Source organism: Diceros bicornis, chromosome 3 (genome assembly GCF_020826845.1).
Source record: "Diceros bicornis minor isolate mBicDic1 chromosome 3, mDicBic1.mat.cur, whole genome shotgun sequence".
Lineage (NCBI taxonomy): Eukaryota > Metazoa > Chordata > Mammalia > Perissodactyla > Rhinocerotidae > Diceros > Diceros bicornis.
This window is the reverse complement of record NC_080742.1, coordinates 96,619,136-96,638,312: the sequence shown is the minus strand read 5'-3', so window position 1 is coordinate 96,638,312 and position 19,177 is coordinate 96,619,136. Positions and strand designations below refer to the sequence as shown.

Here is a 19,177-nt window from a genome sequence, read left to right as displayed (position 1 = left end):
GCTGACCCGGGCCACTGCTTTCCTTCCCTCCATGTCCCCTTGAAAATAGCAGCTGGAGCCTACTTGCCCTCCCCGCAGCCATTAGGCAGCACTCCAGTTCACATTTTTGGAATAACCAGGGCTTTGACAGGGTTATTCGAAAGGAAAAATTCCTTGAATGTCCACAAAGGGAGAGGGCCAGGGGGGCTCCAGGGGTGAGCGTGTGTCTGGGGCCAGTAGCAGGCCTGTGCTGCCAGGGGCGCTGATTCTGGAGTTTCCGCAGCCTGGCAGGGGGTGGGTGGCAATTTGGGATGCTGGGGTCTTGGGCTGTCTGAGCTGCAGCATGCAGCTGTGGCCTCTCTTGCTGAGAATCCTGAACTGAAGTGGGCATGGAGTGCCGCGGCCTCAAGTCCAGAATCCTGAGCCCTGTGCTGGGGACAGAATCCCCAGGCCATCCTGAAGGGTTGGGCTCCTCTGGGTTCCAGATGCTGAGTGTCTCTGAGACTAGCTTCCTGGTGGGGAATGAGGATCAGGGGCCTGGATCACTGGGGTCCTGGGGGCGGGTGTTGGGGGTCTCCAGGGCTAAGGTTTCCTGGTCTTTGGCATCTCCTTGGTCCTGATAAGTGCCAGTCCCTGTTCAGGCCGCTGCTGGCCATCACCATATTAGGGCATAAACTCTAGGCAGGCTGTCTGGGTGCCAAACGGTCTCCAGCTGGGCCCGGCCTCCTGCAGCTCCCAACACCACAGCTGTACTTCAGCCGGGCCATGTCAGAGGCCGGAGGTCAGGGGACAGGAGCGGCTGCTGGAGGGAGACCCAGACAGAACCCCCCAGCTCAGGTCCTGAGGGCCGAGCCATGAGGGCCTGGGATGCGGTGAGTGGAAGGGCTTCAGGGTGGGGCGGAGAATTCCTGGCCGGCCCCTCCCCTGGTCCAGCCTCATCATCCCAGTGCCATCCTGTTTCCCTTGGTTTCGGAGGATCTCCTTCCACAAGATTTATCCCACAGCTATTAGAATTGCTGATCTGCTTCCCTCTCTCAGCCCTGTCGCCAGCATGTCTTTCCAGAGCCTGACCAGCATCTCCCAGGAATCAGGCCCTTCATGCCTGGCCTGCTGAGGCCGATGCTGAAACTGCTGCCCCACTTCCCAGGGCTCAGTGCCCAGGACCTTGTTGGCAGCATCAAGCAGTGGCCCCAAGCCCCTCCAGGTTGCTGGCCTCTGCCTTGACTCAGTTCACCACCGCCACTTCCTTTCCACCCCGTCCATCTTTGACCCCTCTCCCGCTGTCTGCACTGCCACGTCACTATCACCACCAGCCAGTGCCTGCTCCCTGGTGCCTTGTTCTAGGTGGTAGGCCCTTCAGAGGGATGCAGACAGTGGAGAGTTAGGCCCCTGTAGTTCAGAGAAGACAGATAAGCACAGAGGAAACCGAGACAAAGAGAGAAGTCTCTGCCCCGGGAAGAGAGGGAGCTGAGGACATGCCTGGTCCCCATAGGGTCCATAGGAGAGGAACAGGATGTTAATGCACCTTCTTTATTTATCAAGGAGGGTTTCCTGCAGGCCAGGGTACTGAATTGGGCTTTAGGCAGAGCCTGAGAGCATGCCTGGCTCTCTTTCAGAAATCAGCAGAGAGAAGGGTGAGGGGGCTGTGCACTGGACAGGGAGCGGACTGGGTACATTTGGCCTGGTGGACTGACCTCACCTGGTACAGGGGCTCTGGTGGCCAGAGAGATTAGGAGGGGGAAAAAAATCAAGGACACAAAAGACAAGGAGAGACAGATGAAAGATCTAGAAGCAATGCTTCTCAACTCTTTGGTGAATGATCAGTTTTCTTTGTTTCTAATATGTCACAGACCAATACTCGTGTGAAATACAGAATCACGTGCTTGGATATTGTGGTGATGCCAAATCGCTGGAAAGGTTTTGAAACTCTTGCTCTCGACTTATGAACTTATCTTGTGTGGACCGACACAGCAGTTGGGTATCGTGTAGAGAGAGCGAAGGCAGAGACAGGGAGTCACCACCAACCCATCTATAGCATTCAGTTCCCGCCATGCCTAGGCACTGGGCATATGTTGACTTATTTGATCTTTACCAACTTGCTAGAGAGGAATTATCATTCTCATTTTATAGATGAAGAAAATGAGGCACAGGGAGGTTAAACAATTTAAGAACAATGCGTAAATGACTAAGCAGCAGAGCTGGGATCTGAACCCAGAGATCCTGGGCCTAAAGTCTGTGGGCTTAACCATCGGGCTACACTGCCTCGCATGAGGGAAAGCAAAGATAGATTGAGAGGGTAGGGAAATGAGATGAAAAGACAGAGGACGAAAGGAGCCTAAGCCAGTGTAGGGGAGCATTCAGTAGGGAGAGAGGGCTAGAGAAACAAGACAATCAGAGAGAGGGGAAGGGAGAGCTTTGAAAGCAGCAAGCTGGAGCGGATAGATCGGGGGCAGAAACTCAGTCTGGCAGGCACACAGCAGGAGGAGGGGTTGGGGCAGGAGATCCTGGAGCAGAGGGAGGTGGGGACTGTGTGCAGGGGCCCTGGGGGAGGCAGAAGTGGATAGGCCCCTTTAGATTTTTGCTCTGCCCACCGAGGGGCCCTGGTGCCACAGTGGCTGTGTCCCCCACTCTGCAGGGAGCTGCTTCCTGTGCCTGGTGGATGTGGTGCCCGTGAAGAACGAGGATGGGGCTGTCATCATGTTCATCCTCAACTTTGAGGTGGTGATGGAGAAGGACATGGTGGGGTCCCCGGCCCGGGACACCAATCACCGTGGCCCCCCCACTAGCTGGCTGGCCCCAGGTAAGTGCAGGCGGGCTCTCTGGCTGGTGCAGGAATACATGGGATCCCTTCCTGGGGCCATGAAGCCATCCAAGGCCAGTGCCCTGCAGGAAGGGGTGTGGGAGGTGGGGGTCCCTTCAGAGGTCCGGGAGAGAACACTGAGGAGGCTATGGCTTGGTCCCATCTGGCTCAGGATGGACAGACAGGGTGGGGTGGAGTGACAGACAGCTCAGATTCACAGGTTCTTGGGGCAGGATCACACCTGGTTTCCTAGCCTTACCTGCTTGAGTTCCCACCACAGCGTCCCCCGGAGTGGTCCTCTCTCTGGCCCCAGGGATGGGGGATTCACCCTTCCCAGATGGCCCTGGCCACCTCAGAGCGGCTCCCTCTGCTTATCGGAAAGTTCTGTCTCCCATGGACTCAGCTCTCTGTCTGTGAAGTTTCTGCCCTCTGGTCCTTGTTCCTGGACTGGCCAGCTCCCTGTTGTGGCCTTGGCTAATTGAGAAGAGGATTTGAGGGGAATGCTCACTGTGGCTGGAGACGTGGAGGCCTCACCTCATCTCCCTGTGATTCAAAGGCTCAGACCCACCCCCTCCCCGCCCAGCCATGGCCACTTCTTGGTTTCTCAAGTTCTCAAGCTCTAGAATGGCAGTGTTAATAATGCTGGCACCACCTTTTCACAGGTGCCCTTTGCAAGGAGGCAGGGTATGGCAGGAAGGCCGTGGCATCACTCCCCCATTCAGATGCAGGCCCCGCTATTTACTGTGTGATCCCCAGCAAGTCACATGACTCATTCATGCCTATACTTCCTCACGTCTAAAATGGGGATAATGATACCCACCAGCGCAGCTGTCAGAGTCAGGATGGTTTATGAAGAGCCCACCTGATATGTGGCTCGAGAAATGGCAGTGGTTATTGTCAGAGCCTTAGATAAGACTGTATTCTAGAATTGTTTTGAGACTGGAGTTCTGTGCAGGGGGAGTAGGAGTGGAGGGGTACCGGATGTGAGGGCTCTCACTTCCCCTCCTTCCTGCCTCTGTGGGCCTCCCCGGCTGCTCTGCTCGCCTCCACTCACCTCCCCTCTCCCTTCCGCTCTCCCCTCAGGTCGCGCCAAGACCTTCCGCCTGAAGCTGCCCGCACTGCTGGCCTTGACGGCCCGCGAGTCGTCGGTGCGGCCCGGTGGCGCGGGCGCCCCGGGGGCCGTGGTGGTGGACGTGGACCTGACGCCCGCGGCGCCCAGCAGCGAGTCGCTGGCCCTCGACGAGGTCACGGCCATGGACAACCATGTGGCGGGGCTCGGGCCGGTGGAGGAGCGGCGCGCGCTGGTGGGCCCCGGCTCGCCGCCCCCCTGCGCACCTGGCCCGCACCCGTCGCCCCGGGCGCACAGCCTCAACCCCGACGCCTCGGGCTCCAGCTGCAGCCTGGCCCGGACGCGCTCCCGGGAGAGCTGCACCAGTGTGCGCCGCGCCTCGTCGGCCGACGACATCGAGGCCATGCGCGCCGGGCTGCCCCCGCCACCCCGCCACGCCAGCACCGGTGAGGGCCGCAGGCCACTGCGGGAACTGCCCCAGTGCTTCCACACCCACAAGGCCTACCCGGTACCAGGACGTCAGCTTCCTCCCTCTCCGCCCCGTCCTGTGTGCCTGGGAGATGGAAATCCCATTAAGTACTTATTTAATCCCATTAGGTGGACTTTTACTCCATTAAACGTCCATTCATCCCACTACAGTTGTCTACTGGCACAGCCTTTGCTGGCCCATGGTGCTGGCTCTCCCAGGACAGCCTGGAGCAGGGGTGGCCATGGAGAGTCTGAAGGGCGGGAGAGGCATTTGGGTCCTTGCCACCACCTGGCCCTCTGGCAGGCTCCCAGTGCCCGCTGGATAGACTCTTAGGGGGGATCTTCCTCCTCCTTGGTCACCTCATAGTTGCATCCTGGCGTACTTCCTTCAGGTGGGGAGGGGGCTGGCCTTGCTTGTTGCTCTGTGAGTCTGCCCCATCTCCTGAGCTGGCCTCACTGACACACTGGACCCCATGGCCTGGCACAGGCAGGGCCTGGTCTTCACCTCAGCTCTATGTTGTCGACCTGACCCTGCTTTCCCCTTCACCCCAGGGGCCATGCACCCCCTGCGCAGTGGCCTGCTTAACTCCACATCAGATTCGGACCTCGTGCGCTACCGCACCATTAGCAAGATTCCCCAAATCACCCTCAACTTTGTGGACCTCAAGGGCGACCCCTTCCTGGCTTCGCCCACCAGTGACCGGGAGATCATAGCACCCAAGATAAAGGAGCGGACCCACAATGTCACTGAGAAGGTCACCCAGGTAGGTGCCTGGTCCCTGACTTTCCCCTCAGCTTGGAGGAGCTTGGAGGAGGTGGGAGTGGGCTGTGGTCAAAGGTGGGGTGGAGGAGTCCAGTCAGTGAGGGCTCTTGAGGGTGGGCAGACCTGTTGGCTGAGGGTGGGCAGACCTGTTGGCTGAGGGTGGCAGTTCCAGAGCTGGGGTGAGAAAGAGAACAATCTGGGAGGTCCTGGAGAAAGGGAGACTGGAGGGGAGGTGGCCTTGGGACAGGGCAGATCTAGAGGACAGGTTGGTGGCGCACAGGGAGGACAGTGCAGTTGAGGCTGGGCACCTGAGAGGGTCAGGGTGGGCAGGAGAAGGCAGCCACAGGGACACAACAGGGTCTGCTCACAAGGTGTGGGGAGGGGAGTACTGGGGGCAACCAACAGGAGGCTTCGAATTAGAAGGGGCCACAGAGGTCAAGGTCAGGGGTCTTGATTATTGTAGGCCAAGGTGATGAGCCAGGTAGAGAGTGGGGGCCTGGTGCTAGGGCCGGGATAGCCTGGAGGTGCCTACCCCTGTCCCCAAGCCACAGCAGAGGAGAGTTTCCTTCCCACGTGGGAGGGGAGGGTGTGGTGGTGGGTGCACAGATACTGAGAGATGGAGGGATCAAATCTATGAATTCTGGGCCAGAGAAGACCTCTAGCCTTTGGGGGCATTGCCCAACACTGCCTGGTGGCAGGGCCAGGCTGGTCTCCTGTCCCCTCCTGGCAGCAAGATGGCCTGCACCACCCGACTGCCCAGTCCGTCCCAGCTCCTTCTTCATGTCCTGGCGGAGGATCAGGAGTGGGGATCCCTGCAGTGAGTGAGAAGCCTGGGACAGTGGGAGTCCTTTCCCACACCTGCTGCACCCCGGTCCCTGATGCCCCCTGCTGCCCCTTTCACAGCAGCTCCCCGAGTTGGCCCAAGTAAGGGAGCGCCCGTTTGCTGGCCCCGCCTGCTTCCTTGGCCCTCCTCCTGGCCCTGCTCCCACCGCCTCTGGCTCTTTGAGTCCCTGCCAGGTCTCCAGCCCCTTGGCCTTGATTCCAGAATGTTCCCCCACACCCGAGGCCCCATATCTGGCTGCCTACCCCTTACCGCCTCCCGCCCCTGCCTCTCTCTTGTTCCCACCTGGAGCCCTGGTGTCTGCCCTGCTCCTGTGGCCGCAGCAAGTGCCTGTCCTGTTGTCGTGGTCTGTGCGTGTGTGTCTATATGTGTCAGCGTGTGCCTGTGTTCCTGGCTCTGCCGGTCACTGGGCGGTCTCTCCATCTCTGGGTGTCTGACTCTGGCTGGCTGGACACTGGACTGGCGGGGCGGGGGTGTCGGGGAGACCATTAATCTGCAGTGACAGTCCGGGCTGCCGGGGGGAGGGGGAGGGGCGCGGGCTGCAGGAGCGGCTGCAGCAGGAGCTGGGAGCGGGCCGCGGGGGAGGGGGCGCTGGTCGGCAGGGGCAGGGCGGGGAGCCTAGTGTTGGCGTGGGGGTGGGGACCTGGGAGGAGGAGGGGCCGGCTGGAGGAGCCGAGGTTCCGAGTGCGGCGCCGCTGCTGGGCTGGCAGCGGGCAGAGCGCAGCACCCTGGCAGCGGGGCCCGCACCAGGGGGCCATGGGCAGCCTGAGCCAGGCCGGCTGCTGTCCACGCTCACTGCCAGGGTGACCCCAGCCCCGGGCCCAGCCCCAGCGACCCTGGCTTCATGCCAGAGGCGGCCCTGGGGGCCAGGCCGCCAGCCTCTGGGGCGCAGCCTGGGCTGGGACTGCTGCTGGGGCGCAGGTGAGGTGCTGGCTGGGCCCTCGGGCCCCAGGGCAGGCAGGCTGGGGGGAGCCAAGTCCTCCATGGCGGCCCCAGCAGGGAAGGCGAGCGGGACAGGGGCTCTGCAACCCAGGGCCCAGAAAGGCCGGGTGAGGCGGGCCGTGCGCATCTCCAGCCTGGTGGCCCAGGAGGTAGGTGACCCCCCGGCCCCTCCCCCTCCCTCCCGGGGCTGGGGCATTGAGACAGGCGGCAGCAAGTCGGTTGCAGTCCAGAGGGCTCTGGTTCCAGGCCGGGAGAGGGCTTCTGAGAAGCAGGACAGTTTGAGCCACGGGTCCCTGCTCATCCCGCTCTTGGTTCCAGCTCGCTTTTCTCCAGGCCGCTGGGCCGGTGCACAGTGCTTTCTTCAACAGGGGGCTTCCCTCTCCCATGGCCTCCCTGGCCCACAGTCTTCTAGCTCAAAATGCAAAGGGAGGAGGAGAACAGGAATGAAATGGGTGCCCAGAGAGGATGGCAGGGAGACTGGGGAGGAGAGGAGCCGGCCTCCTGCTCCCACCCCACCTCGCCCAGTGGACAGGGACAGTGAGAGGGCTGGCGAGCAGCAGCCAGGCCTGGCATGGAGGCGCTGGGGCTCCACCGCTCCCACACTCTGTGTGCCGGAGGTGGACTCTGCGCCTGCGAGGGAGGCATGGGTTGCTTCAAGGGTCCAGCCTAGAGGCTGGAGTCTGGTGAGGGTGGGGGTCAGAGGCCACTGGATGATGGTGAGGGCACGCTGAGCTGAGACAGCTGGCTCACCTCCTCTTGGGCAGCCTGAGGTGCTGGTGGCTGGGCCATGGACCCCAGGCTGATGACTGCAGGCACCTCCTGGGAGCCACCTCTCTGCCCAGAGGGGGCTTCTGTCAGAGAGCCCGGAGGAGGCTCCGGGCAGATGGCAGATGTCTGAGGATCCTGCCCCTGCCACCATCTGCCTTGGCACCTGAGGTCTCTGCTGAGGCTCACATGCTCTCCCAGCTGGGGGACAGGTATCGGGCCTTCTTCCCACCCACAGAGGAGCCCAGGGTTTGGCTTAAATGAGCGTCAGTGTTCTGTGGGACAGCAGGTCAAGGGGGGTTACACACCTGGCCTGAGGCCGTATGGTAAGCTGCTGGTAGCAGAGCTGGGCCTGGTCTCTATGAGATGAGGTCTGCGGGTCCAGGCTTTGAGTCCCAGGCTTGCCCCATGCACATGTGTTTGCACATTGGGGCGTTGCTGGTCCTGCCATGGGCAGACTTGGGAGGCAAGATCACTGTTGTCAGGTGTGGTCCAGCAAAGCCCCCAGGGTGCCTGGCCTCTCAGGCATCAGGAGGAGCCCCATCGAAGGGCAGTTACCTTCTTCGGCCCCCTTGTCTGCAGGGGCCCTGGCTAGGTCCATTTTTTCAGTCCCCACTTGACCCCTGAAAGGCCACTGCCCCATGCTGTCTGCCTTAAGCAGCAAGCATCTTGGGGTGAAGGCAGGGCAGAAGGGGGGCCTGGAAGCCACATGCTCCCTCCCCTGCCCCAGGCCCCAGCTGCTCCCCCTACCCATCACTTGCCTCTGGAGCCACCATGGCCATCCCAAGGTGGCCACACCCCTAACTATGGCCCATCTTAACTTCCAGTTACTTCCTCTAAGGAGTTCTCCAAACAGTCCATCTGGTGAGGGTGGGCCCAGGGGATTCCCCAGCTTGGATATGAATGGAAGACTTTGAGGCTCCACCCACCATGCCCTCCCAGCCCAGAGGCCTGAAGGCGTGGGGCTCTGGCACTCAGGACTGCTGGAAACAGGGCCAGCAACCTTGGCTCTCAAGGGGCTGGGCCAGGCCTTGGTTTGGGGCTGCCCAGGGATGGCAGGGCAAGGCTGGGAGAGCTTGGGGAGGGGGCTCTCGGGTTGAGTCAGATGTCTGTGAGAGAGGATTCCGAGGGCCCAGGGGAGGGCACGGGGTGACAGACGAGGCTCCTGGGACAGTGTAGGAAAAGCCAGCCTCAGCTCTTCCTAGTTTGCTTGGGGAGAAAGAGTGCTGTGGCTGCTGCCACTTGGTCTGGATGGTGACCCTGCCTCCGCCTGACTGTTGAGGGGGCAGGATGTGAAGGTGAGCCTGTGCAGGGCTAGGTGTGTCCCTTCTGAACGTCTGCTGTGTGCATGTCCCTCTGTGTACGTGTAGGCACATCTCTGGCTGGGTTGGGGCTTGGTGCACTAGTGTAGGAATGTGGAAGGGGGAGGACTGCCCTGGGCCTGGGGGGAGAGGGGGCTGGGAGTGTCTTGAACTCTTCCCCCATGGAGGCCAAGGGGCCTGAGTCTGGGAGGCTGGTGTCTTGGGCCAGTGGCATGAAGGGACCGTTAGGCCCTCAGTCCCTGGGCCACCAGCAGTGGGACTCATAGGGAACTGCAGTGACCACCACCGTTTTATGTGCTGAGGCTATGGCTTTGGGGCATTTTCTGGACTGAGCCCATGGTGTGTGTGTGATGTGTGTGTGTGTATGTGTGGTGTTTGGAGGGTGTGGGCAAGATCCCATGGTGGGAGTTATAGCCATAGGTGTGGGTCTGTATCGCTGGTGGGGAACAGTACTTCTGGGCATGACTGCACGGTGCCCTGGACTCAGGTAGCCAGCCAAGAGGTCCCCGTGCTGCACAGGGAACTGTGGTGCCCAGGTTGAGGGCTGGTCAGTGGCTGTAGCCATTTGGCTGAGGGGTGGGCATTCTGATTGAAACTTTTTGGCCTCCCTCCTTACTCTGCTTGGCCTCTTCTCTGGAGGCTCCAGCAGAGATGTTACCTTCTCCTACCCTGGAGGTACCATGGCCTGTCCTCCTCTGTCCTAGAGCCCGGTTGGACATCATCCCCTCACCTCCACCTCCCCTGCCTGTGCAGGTCCTGTCCCTGGGTGCTGACGTGCTGCCCGAGTACAAGCTGCAGGCGCCACGCATCCACCGCTGGACTATCCTGCACTACAGCCCCTTCAAGGCTGTGTGGGATTGGCTCATCCTCCTGCTGGTCATCTACACGGCTGTCTTCACGCCCTACTCGGCCGCCTTCTTGCTGAAGGAGACGGAAGAGGTCCCCACGGCCCCTGACTGTGGCTATGCCTGCCAGCCCCTGGCCGTGGTGGACCTCATCGTGGACATCATGTTCATCGTGGACATCCTCATCAACTTCCGCACCACCTACGTCAACGCCAACGAGGAGGTGGTCAGCCACCCTGGCCGCATCGCCGTCCACTACTTCAAGGGCTGGTTCCTCATTGACATGGTGGCTGCCATCCCTTTCGACCTGCTCATCTTTGGTTCTGGCTCTGAGGAGGTGTGTCGGCAGGGAGGCAGAGGCAGGGAGGATATGGGGAAAAGGAGAGAAGGTGGTGGGAGGCAGTGGGGCAAAGAGGGTGGCGAGGGAAAGGGCTGCAGAGGCGTGGTGGGTGCCACTGACCCACGCCCACGCCCACTCCCCCTCTATTCCAGCTACTCACTGGTTGTAGAGGTCCGGAGGGGGCGCCTTTTGCTAATTTGTCTTTTGAAAGAGGCCCCTGTCTTCTCATTCACACAAAAGTTAGTGGGCACTCTGGCCAAACACCTTACTGTGGGTGTTGCACTTTTTGGAGTCCTAGTTTCCTCGCTGTCACCATGGGGACCATGAGCCCTCTGTCACAAAGCTAGCACAAAGATTAATGGGACTCTGTGCTGGGCGTGGCATGTGGGGGTGCTTCAATTATTATGAGGAGATCCTGGGAGGAAGCCTTGGGTGCTGTTACTGCTGATGTTCCCCAGGGGCTGCAGTGCCCCCTCTCCTCATTTGCCCCCACACTGAATGTCCCCCCCAGCTGATCGGGCTCCTGAAGACAGCACGGCTGCTGCGGCTGGTGCGCGTGGCGCGGAAGCTGGACCGCTATTCGGAGTACGGGGCGGCGGTGCTCTTCCTGCTCATGTGCACCTTTGCGCTCATTGCGCACTGGCTGGCCTGCATCTGGTACGCCATCGGCAACATGGAGCAGCCGAACATGGACTCCCACATCGGCTGGCTGCACAACCTGGGCGACCAGATCGGCAAGCCCTACAACAGCAGCGGCCTGGGCGGCCCCTCCATCAAGGACAAGTATGTCACGGCCCTCTACTTCACCTTCAGCAGCCTCACCAGCGTGGGCTTTGGCAACGTCTCCCCCAACACCAACTCGGAGAAGATTTTCTCCATTTGTGTCATGCTTATTGGCTGTGAGTGTGCCCCTTGGGATGGGTGGGGGAGAGTGGCCCAGGGTCTGGGAAGGAAGGCAGGAAGGATGCTAGAGTGGCCAGAGTGGGGCCCTGGGACTTAGAGACGCCAGGGGTCACCATCATGGTGTGTTGCGGGGCTGGGACACCAGGGGAGAGGCACAAGGCAGAGTCCAGGGGCGTGTGTGTGCTTACACTGAGATGTGACTGCATGTGTCCTTGACCCAGTGCAGGGGCGGGCGGGGTCCCTCAGATGCTGATGGCCCCACTCACCCCCACCCCCAGCCCTCATGTACGCCAGCATCTTTGGCAACGTGTCGGCCATCATCCAGCGGCTGTACTCGGGCACAGCCCGCTACCACACGCAGATGCTCCGGGTGCGGGAGTTCATCCGCTTCCACCAGATCCCCAATCCGCTGCGCCAGCGCCTTGAGGAGTATTTCCAGCATGCCTGGTCCTACACCAATGGCATCGACATGAACGCGGTGAGGCCACTGGGCTGTGCGAGGCGCTGGTGGTAGGCTGAAGGGAGCAGGGTCATGTAGTGAACACGTCTCACCTCCCTGCGTCACACTCTGTGGTTCAGGTGGTCACAGTTAGTACTTAGAAGGACCCCAAGAGGTATGGACCCTCCTTGTGCTAATAGAGCTCATTTACTGGGAGAGCTCTCACTTTGGGGCAGGCTGAACCCAGCCCTTGCACATGGGCTATGCATTTAATCCTTACAACATGATTTGGTCTCCACACCTTACACGGAAGGAAATGGAGGTCTAGAGCAGGGGGGAGTCATCCCCAAGGGTGCACGGCTAGAAGGGGTGGAGCTGGAACGGGTACCCAGGTCCTTCCCCCTACACTGGACCCCCTGATGCTCCTGCCAGGGCCGCCTCTGGGGTGGGGGTTGGGCGTGGGGTTCCAGGGGAGGGCGTGCTGAGCCGGCCCACCTCCCCCAGGTGCTGAAAGGCTTCCCGGAGTGCCTGCAGGCCGACATCTGCCTGCACCTGAACCGCTCGCTGCTGCAGCACTGCAAGCCCTTCCGAGGGGCCACCAAGGGCTGCCTGCGGGCTCTGGCCATGAAGTTCAAGACGACACACGCGCCGCCAGGGGACACGCTGGTGCATGCTGGGGACCTGCTCACCGCCCTCTACTTCATCTCCCGGGGCTCCATCGAGATCCTGCGGGGCGATGTCGTCGTGGCCATCCTGGGTACGGCAGGGACCAGCCCCTGGGCCGGAAGTGCCCGCCATGGCCTGGAGAGGTCCGAGCCCTCTGAGGACACAGTCGCTGGGGCTGTGGATCTGGGACTGCCTGCAGGGACCTTGGGCTCTTTTAATTCACCCCAGCTCAGGCCCTCGAAGGGGGGCAGCAAAAAGGAGCCCCACATGGGTTGGGGGTGCTGAACTCTGGGGGTTCCCAGATTCTGCTTCCCTTCAGGATCTCCTCCCAGGCAGCAACACTCTTGCTTCCTTAAAACAGGACCAAATCCAGATGCCCCAAGGTGGGCCGTGGAGGGAGGCCTTGCACCTGATTTTACTAAGGAAATTTAAAGTTCCCTACAGCCTCCTGTGATACAGCCAAGCCCAGCTCTCCTCATCTCCAGAGCAAAGGGAGTCCTGCCCTTCCTCTCCTCCCACCCCTTTCTTTCTGCCCTACCTGTACACCTGAGCAGATGTGCCTGGGCAGGGGATGTCCTGCCGCCTGTCCTTCCCTTGGCCCTGTACACCTTAGGGAAATGTGTCATGGTGGGCCATTGTAGGTTTTTATTTCTCAGTTCAGTACAAACACATACACTCACTCTACAAACACCCCCAAACACAGCTAAAACCAAAGTTTCACTATACAACACTGGGCCTTATTACATGTGGTACATTCTGGTGTTTTCTGTTCTATGCTGTGCTAAGCTACGCTATCCTATTATCTTTCAGTAAACAAAATGCTGGTCTTGATTCACTACTGTGTTATGATCTGTAGTTGAAAGAACACTATTTATGAGGGTGTGGTGATGGGCCAGGAGGGCCTTTGGGACATGGGGTTTGGGGAGTAGAAGTCGAGTCAGGACCCAAGCAAGCCAGGGACATGGGCAGAGTGGGGCATCCAGGCTGGTACTGCTGGCTAGTTCCCGGCCCTTTACCTCGCAGGGCACTGCTGGCTACACAGTCCCCCCTTTGTGGGGGTGGGTGATGGGGTGGGGAATGGGGCTGGCTGGTGCTTCCCTGGCTCTGGGGGCTGGGCTGGCCGGTGGGTGATGAGACCCGGGGGAGGTGCCGGCCAGCCGGGGTGAGAGTGCCTGGAAGACAGGAGCCTGCTGCCTCTGCCACCCCAGGGGCTGAGCTCCCCTCTCGGTGGCCTCCAGGGAAGAATGACATCTTCGGAGAGCCTCTGAACCTGTATGCGCGGCCCGGCAAGTCCAACGGGGACGTGCGGGCCCTTACCTACTGCGACCTGCACAAGATCCACCGGGACGACCTGTTGGAGGTGCTGGACATGTACCCCGAGTTCTCCGATCACTTCTGGTCCAGCCTGGAGATCACTTTCAACCTGCGAGATGTGAGTGGGCCACCCCAGCCGGCGGCACCCTGGGTGGCTGCCCCTTCCCTGTGTGCCCTCCTCTGGGGCCTGTTTCCCTGCCAGTCAGACAAGGTTGTGGAATTCCCAGACTCGGCCCTTGTCTGGGGTCAGAGGGAGGCTGCCCTAGAGCCGGGGCTGCCAGCCCCAGCTTCTCTCTGCTAATGACGCGGTTGGGGCCCGACCGGGCAGGGCGCGGGGGGGGGGGGGGTGTGGGGGTGTGTGGGGGTGTGTGGGGGTGGTGGGCGCCTCAGGGCCCTGACACCGCTCTTGGTTCCAGACCAACATGATCCCCGGCTCTCCAGGCAGCGCGGAACTGGAGGGTGGCTTCAACCGGCAACGCAAGCGCAAGCTGTCCTTCCGCAGACGCACGGACAAGGGTGAGGGGGGAGGGGAGCGGTGAGGGGGGAGGGGAAGGGTGGGCGGGTCCAGGAGCGCCGGACTGGCCGAGGGGGACGTGGAGGGGAGGGGGGGAGGAGGGCGGAGCGCGGGGTTGGCCGTGTTTGCTCCACCCTGGCTCCATAGACGTTCCTGCCCCTATCTTCAGTATCCCCCACTCCTCACCTCAGCTGTCTAAACGCTGCCCATCCTTTCAGGCCCACTAGAACTGTCACCTCCTCCAGGATGCCCTCTTCCGCCCTTCAGGGCACGGGCGTCGCTAAACTTCTTTGGTCCTCACAGGGCTGGCGTCTTGGTGGGCGCTGCCTTGAACTGATGAGGGGACAGGAGACAGGACAAAAGAGGGCAAGGGGGCCAGCGACGGGGACCGAGGGCCCAGGGGTCCCAGAGAGTCCCGCCCAGCAGCGCCACTGCCGGTGCTTAGGAGAGGACCTGGGCCCGCTCCCGGGAGTTCTCAGTCCGCTTGAGGGGGGGGGAAGGCAGAAGCAACAACGGGGACCCACCAGGGCGTCCCGCCCCAGCCCTCTTCCAGCCTGCTCCGGCTCCTCCCCTCCCCCGCTCCTCTGCCCTTCCGCGCTCCACGCCCTCTCTGAGGCCCGTTCTCTGTTTCCCACAGACCCGGCACAGCCAGGGGAGGTGTCGGCCTTGGGGCCGGGCCGGGCGGGGGCAGGGCCGAGTAGCCGGGGCCGGCCGGGGGGGCCGTGGGGGGAGAGCCCGTCCAGCGGCCCCTCCAGCCCCGAGAGCAGTGAGGATGAGGGCCCAGGCCGCAGCTCCAGCCCCCTCCGCCTGGTGCCCTTCTCCAGCCCCAGGCCCCCCGGAGAGCCGCCGGGTGGGGAGCCCCTGACCGAGGACTGCGAGAAGAGCAGCGACACTTGTAACCCGCTGTCAGGTAGGGCGGGGGCCGCCCGCGGCGGGCGGGCGGGGCGTGGCATCTCTCCGGGTCCCAACCCAGCCCTCTGGCTCCAGGTGCCTTCTCGGGAGTGTCTAACATCTTCAGCTTCTGGGGGGACAGTCGGGGCCGCCAGTACCAGGAGCTGCCTCGCTGCCCCGCTCCCGCCCCCAGCCTCCTCAACATCCCTCTTTCCAGCCCCGGCCGGCGGCCACGGGGCGACGTGGAGAGCAGGCTGGATGCGCTTCAGAGGCAGCTCAACAGGTGAGGGCGCCCCCTGGGATCCAGCTTAGGCCCCAGCTGTGTGTTGAGGGGAAGGTCTGGTAGGTGGTATGTGATCTGTGCGTTTCTGGCAGTATTGTAGGGAAGGGAGAGGGTCAGCTCTAAGTAGGCCTGTCAGTGTGTCTGGCAGCTTGACCCTCTCCTTCCATTCAGAGCTGAGCCAGGGGCTGCCACACCTACGATGAAGAGTGTCTGGGGTTGACCAGCTGGCCTGTCCATAGGGTGGACCTGAAGTCACAGATACTGGTGTCTCCACTTCCCCTAGACCCAGAGCGTCCTCCTCTTTCTTGCCCCAGGCTGGAGACCCGGCTGAGTGCAGACATGGCCACTGTCCTGCAGCTGCTGCAGAGGCAGATGACACTGGTCCCGCCAGCCTACAGTGCTGTGACAACCCCGGGGCCCGGCCCCACCTCCACCTCCCCTCTGCTGCCCATCAGCCCCATCCCCACCCTCACCCTGGACTCGCTTTCTCAGGTACGTTCCAAAGCCTCCTCCTGCCCTGGCACCCAGCCCTGCCTTCTCTGCCCTGATTCCACCCCAATTCTGCTTTGCTGCCTTTTCTTTGTGGCCCTGGCCCCCAGTGCCCCCACATCTCCCACCGCCCCCCTGTTCCTGCCCTCCTCCCAGGCTGTGCTCCTGGAGGAGGGCTGCTTCAGAAGTAAGGGGCACACAGCAAGGCAAGGCAGAAGAGCCCCCAAACCAAAGCCCCCAGACAGCTGGGTGAGGGAAACCAGCAGGCTGAGTGGTGTGTGTTCGCCTAGTGTCACCTGAATGGCAGATCTGCTCATGGGACCTGTATCTCCAAGGAGGGGACTGACAGAGCCCGAGGCCTGGTGGTGGGTGCCAGTGCACCCTTGGGACAGGGTCTCAGGTCCCTGCTGTGACTGGTACCCCCCAGCTCTGACTCTGCTGCCAACCAATGGCTCTCATGCTCTCTGCTTTGCAGGGCTGTCTTGAGGGCTTGGTGAAGCCCCAGGGTAGTGCCTGCATCTTTCTCCTCCTGCTGGTGATGGGCCTCTGTGGCCCTTTGCCCTTTCCTGAGTGGACATGGGGGTTTCTGGCCCCCTGACAGGACAGCTGTATCTGGGCCCTGAGAAGGGGGCTCCTCTGGCTACCAGAGAGGCCTAGGATCTGCTCCCCTTTCCTCTGGCATCTGCTCCCCCTCCCATATGCTGCCTGCTCCTGTTTGCAGACACCAAGGCCCACGTCAGCGAATGTGCCAGTCTCCCTTCACGGCCTCCCCCGCAGAGATCTCACAGCAGACTCGTCAGCACCCACAAACCCCCTCCCGCCTGCCCTGGCACGCTCCCTGGTCTTCTGAGGCCTGGCGGCCAGCCCGCCTCTGTTTCTAGGTCCCCGAGTTCTTTCTAGATTGGAGGAAGAGCCTTGTTTCTCTTTCTGTCCCAGTTCAGGGCTCCTTACTCAGGGTTGGGTTTGGGTTGAGCTCCCCCATTCCCTGGGGAAGGAAGCAGCTGTGGCCTCAGTTCTCCCCGATCAGGTGGGAGCTCCCACGGCTCGCAGCCACCTGGGAGGGCTCCTGCCCCCTGAGAGCACATTTTTCTACTTCCCACCTCAGTGCCTCTCCTTTGTGGTTCGAGGCCTGCTCTGTCTGCCTTGGCCTGTCTCCTTGTCCTTCCAGCCCTCTTCTGTCTTCCTGTCCTCTGTCACCTGGATTCTCTGGACCGTCTCTGTCCTCTGACTGCCCCTTCTATCCCCTTCCTCCCCCTCCATGGGCTCCTTGCCTCTCACACTCTGTGGTCTTTGCAGGTTTCCCAGTTCATGGCGTGCGAGGAGCTCCCTCCGGGGGCCCCAGAGCTCCCTCAAGACGGCCCCACTCGACGCCTCTCCCTGCCAGGCCAGCTGGGGGCCCTCACCTCCCAGCCCCTGCACAGACACGGCTCCGACCCGGGCAGTTAGTGGGGCTGCCCAGTGTGGACACGTGGCTCACCCAGGGTTCAGCACACTGCCTGGGCTCCCCCCTCGAGGCCCTGCCCAGGAGGCCCTGGCTGCAGAGGGGAGAGGAACGCGAAGGCAGGGTCCCTCCCCCAGCCCTTGGGACCATCTCCTCCTGCGTCCCCTGAGTCCCAATGGGAGGGGCAGGGGTAGGGCCGGGCAGTGGCCGGGGGTCTGTGGTCCCCCCACTGCCCTGGGGGCAGTAGCTGGTCTAACTGCCCGGAGGCACCCGGCCCTGGGCCTTAGGCACCTCATGGACTTTTCTGCTATTTACTGCTCTTATTGTTAAGGATAATAATTAAGGATCATATGAATAATTAATGAAGATGCTGATGACTATGAATAATAAATAATTATCCTGAGGAGACTCTAGTGGTGTTGGGAGGGTGGGGCCGTCAGCATGCTGTATACTGTGTTCACATTCATGCGTGTGCGTGTGCTCTGGCCTCTCTGCAGGAATCTGGGTGTGTCTCTGGGTGCACAGGGCCTGCAGGGGCGGCCCCGATATCTGGGTGTGGGGTGTGTACAGTGGGGGGTGCCTCCTGACTCTGTAGGGCCCTGCTTCCACGTGGCCCTGGATTCAAGACAGCAGAAAACCACCTGGACTGTTTTGAATACGGAGGTAGTCCTAATGGGCTGCCAGACCTGCAGCTAGCCCTTCAGGGCTGTGTTGCCTGGATGGCATCCTGGCTCCCAAGGCAGCCGCCATACTGACTGCTAATGCACCATTCTCTTGTTCCGTTACACAGTTCATGAGCCCAGCCCACGCTGACCCTAACCTGGGGCTGTCTTTGGCCTAAGTCCTGGCCCACCCCCCCAACCCCCCAACTAGATCTTGTCTTGACCTTAACCCAGACTAACATGGACCCTATATAATTGGGCCCCACACCCATCCAACTCTGGGTGCACTGGCTCTCCTGGCCCTGAGCAGGGCTCCCTGGGGTCTGGCTGCAGATGGGCTCGTCTTGATCACCTCGATCACTTCGTCACCTGTGATCTTTGATCACAGAGGAGCTGCGGCTGTGAGGACACACAGCTTCCTGGAGGAGCAGCCCTGTGGTGGCCGCGGCAGGGCAGCTGCCGGCCAGCAGGAAGAGCCGATGGGCAGTGGCTGGCTCTGCTGAGGTGCTCCCAGAGGCCTCCAGCGCCCTCGGTTTCCCACTTAACTCCACAACCCCTGACCCTTTGGGGTGGGTTCGTTAACCTTGCTTTAAAGTCAAACGCAGCCGTTCTCACTGCTTGTGCCTGGGATGGGGTGGGGTTGGTGTTGGGAGGAGAGGCCCCGGTCACTGAGCAACCTGGAGGGTTCTCGCTGTGCCCCAAGCAGGTAGGAGAGAATGGAGAGAGTCTCCCCCTGTCCAGGCTGTTCTGCACAGGGCCCTGGCTCCTCTCCCAGAGGGTGTGACCAAAGAGGGGCCTGTGTGAGCTCAGTGTGCCGTGTGGCTGGGGGTGGGGGTATGTGGAGTGTAGAGATGGGGAGAAGGGTGAGACGCCAGGGTCAGAGGTGAAGAGGGGTGACAGAGGCAGGCCAGGAGGAAGGTGATTTTGTGTGACAGGATCTGCCACACATGTACGTGTGTGTCACGTGTGCACACGTGAGTGTGAGCACACATCTGCTCATGGTTTGAAGTTCACACACAGCCCTTCCTGGTGGGTTGATGTTTGTGAGTGGAGGGTGGGGTTTGGCTGGGGGGATTCCTGAACTTCGGTGTCAGCTCATGGACTACGGAGGCGAGCAGACACTCTCGGGATCTCAGCCCCGGGCAGGAGACAGACACAGGCGGAGGCCACTGTGAGGCTGATGGTGAGAAGTCAAGGTAGAGATGGAGCTCGGGGCACCTGACATGCGGGGGCTGGGGCATCTGGGCCAGGTCCCCCCCTGTGGCGCTGTCTCCATCCTTGTTACGATCTGCCCTTATCCTTGGAACATCTTCATCCTGGGAGCTCAGCCCTGATTTGAACCACTCTGTCCTGGTGCGGGGGTGGGGGCCCGGAGAGCCTGGGGGAGGGGATGGGGTTCAGCTCAGTGAATCAGGACTGGTGTTGGTGGGCAGGGGGAGGA

General features: G+C 61.4%; 1 protein-coding gene across 3 annotated transcripts in view; it reads left to right on the top strand.

Annotated features, from left to right (window-relative positions):
* Positions 1–17,475, top strand: part of KCNH2 (potassium voltage-gated channel subfamily H member 2) — a 33,277-nt gene extending 15,802 nt beyond the window's left edge. The window contains exons 3-15 of one of the 3 annotated variants that reach the window (XM_058533149.1): positions 2,615–2,779; positions 3,863–4,294; positions 4,869–5,080; positions 9,703–10,131; positions 10,646–11,033; positions 11,382–11,515; positions 11,981–12,233; positions 13,381–13,574; positions 13,873–13,972; positions 14,608–14,880; positions 14,958–15,144; positions 15,459–15,636; positions 16,930–17,475. In XM_058533149.1, coding sequence (XP_058389132.1) covers positions 2,615–2,779; positions 3,863–4,294; positions 4,869–5,080; positions 9,703–10,131; positions 10,646–11,033; positions 11,382–11,515; positions 11,981–12,233; positions 13,381–13,574; positions 13,873–13,972; positions 14,608–14,880; positions 14,958–15,144; positions 15,459–15,636; positions 16,930–17,079 — 3,095 coding nt within the window. In that variant the 3' untranslated portion in view covers positions 17,080–17,475. Of the gene's footprint in view, positions 1–2,614; positions 2,780–3,862; positions 4,295–4,868; positions 5,081–6,674; positions 7,012–9,702; positions 10,132–10,645; positions 11,034–11,315; positions 11,516–11,980; positions 12,234–13,380; positions 13,575–13,872; positions 13,973–14,607; positions 14,881–14,957; positions 15,145–15,458; positions 15,637–16,929 lie in introns of those variants that run through there. The other 2 variants (XM_058533140.1, XM_058533160.1) reach the window with 2 other exon arrangements.
* The last annotated feature ends 1,702 nt before the right edge of the window (positions 17,476–19,177 follow it).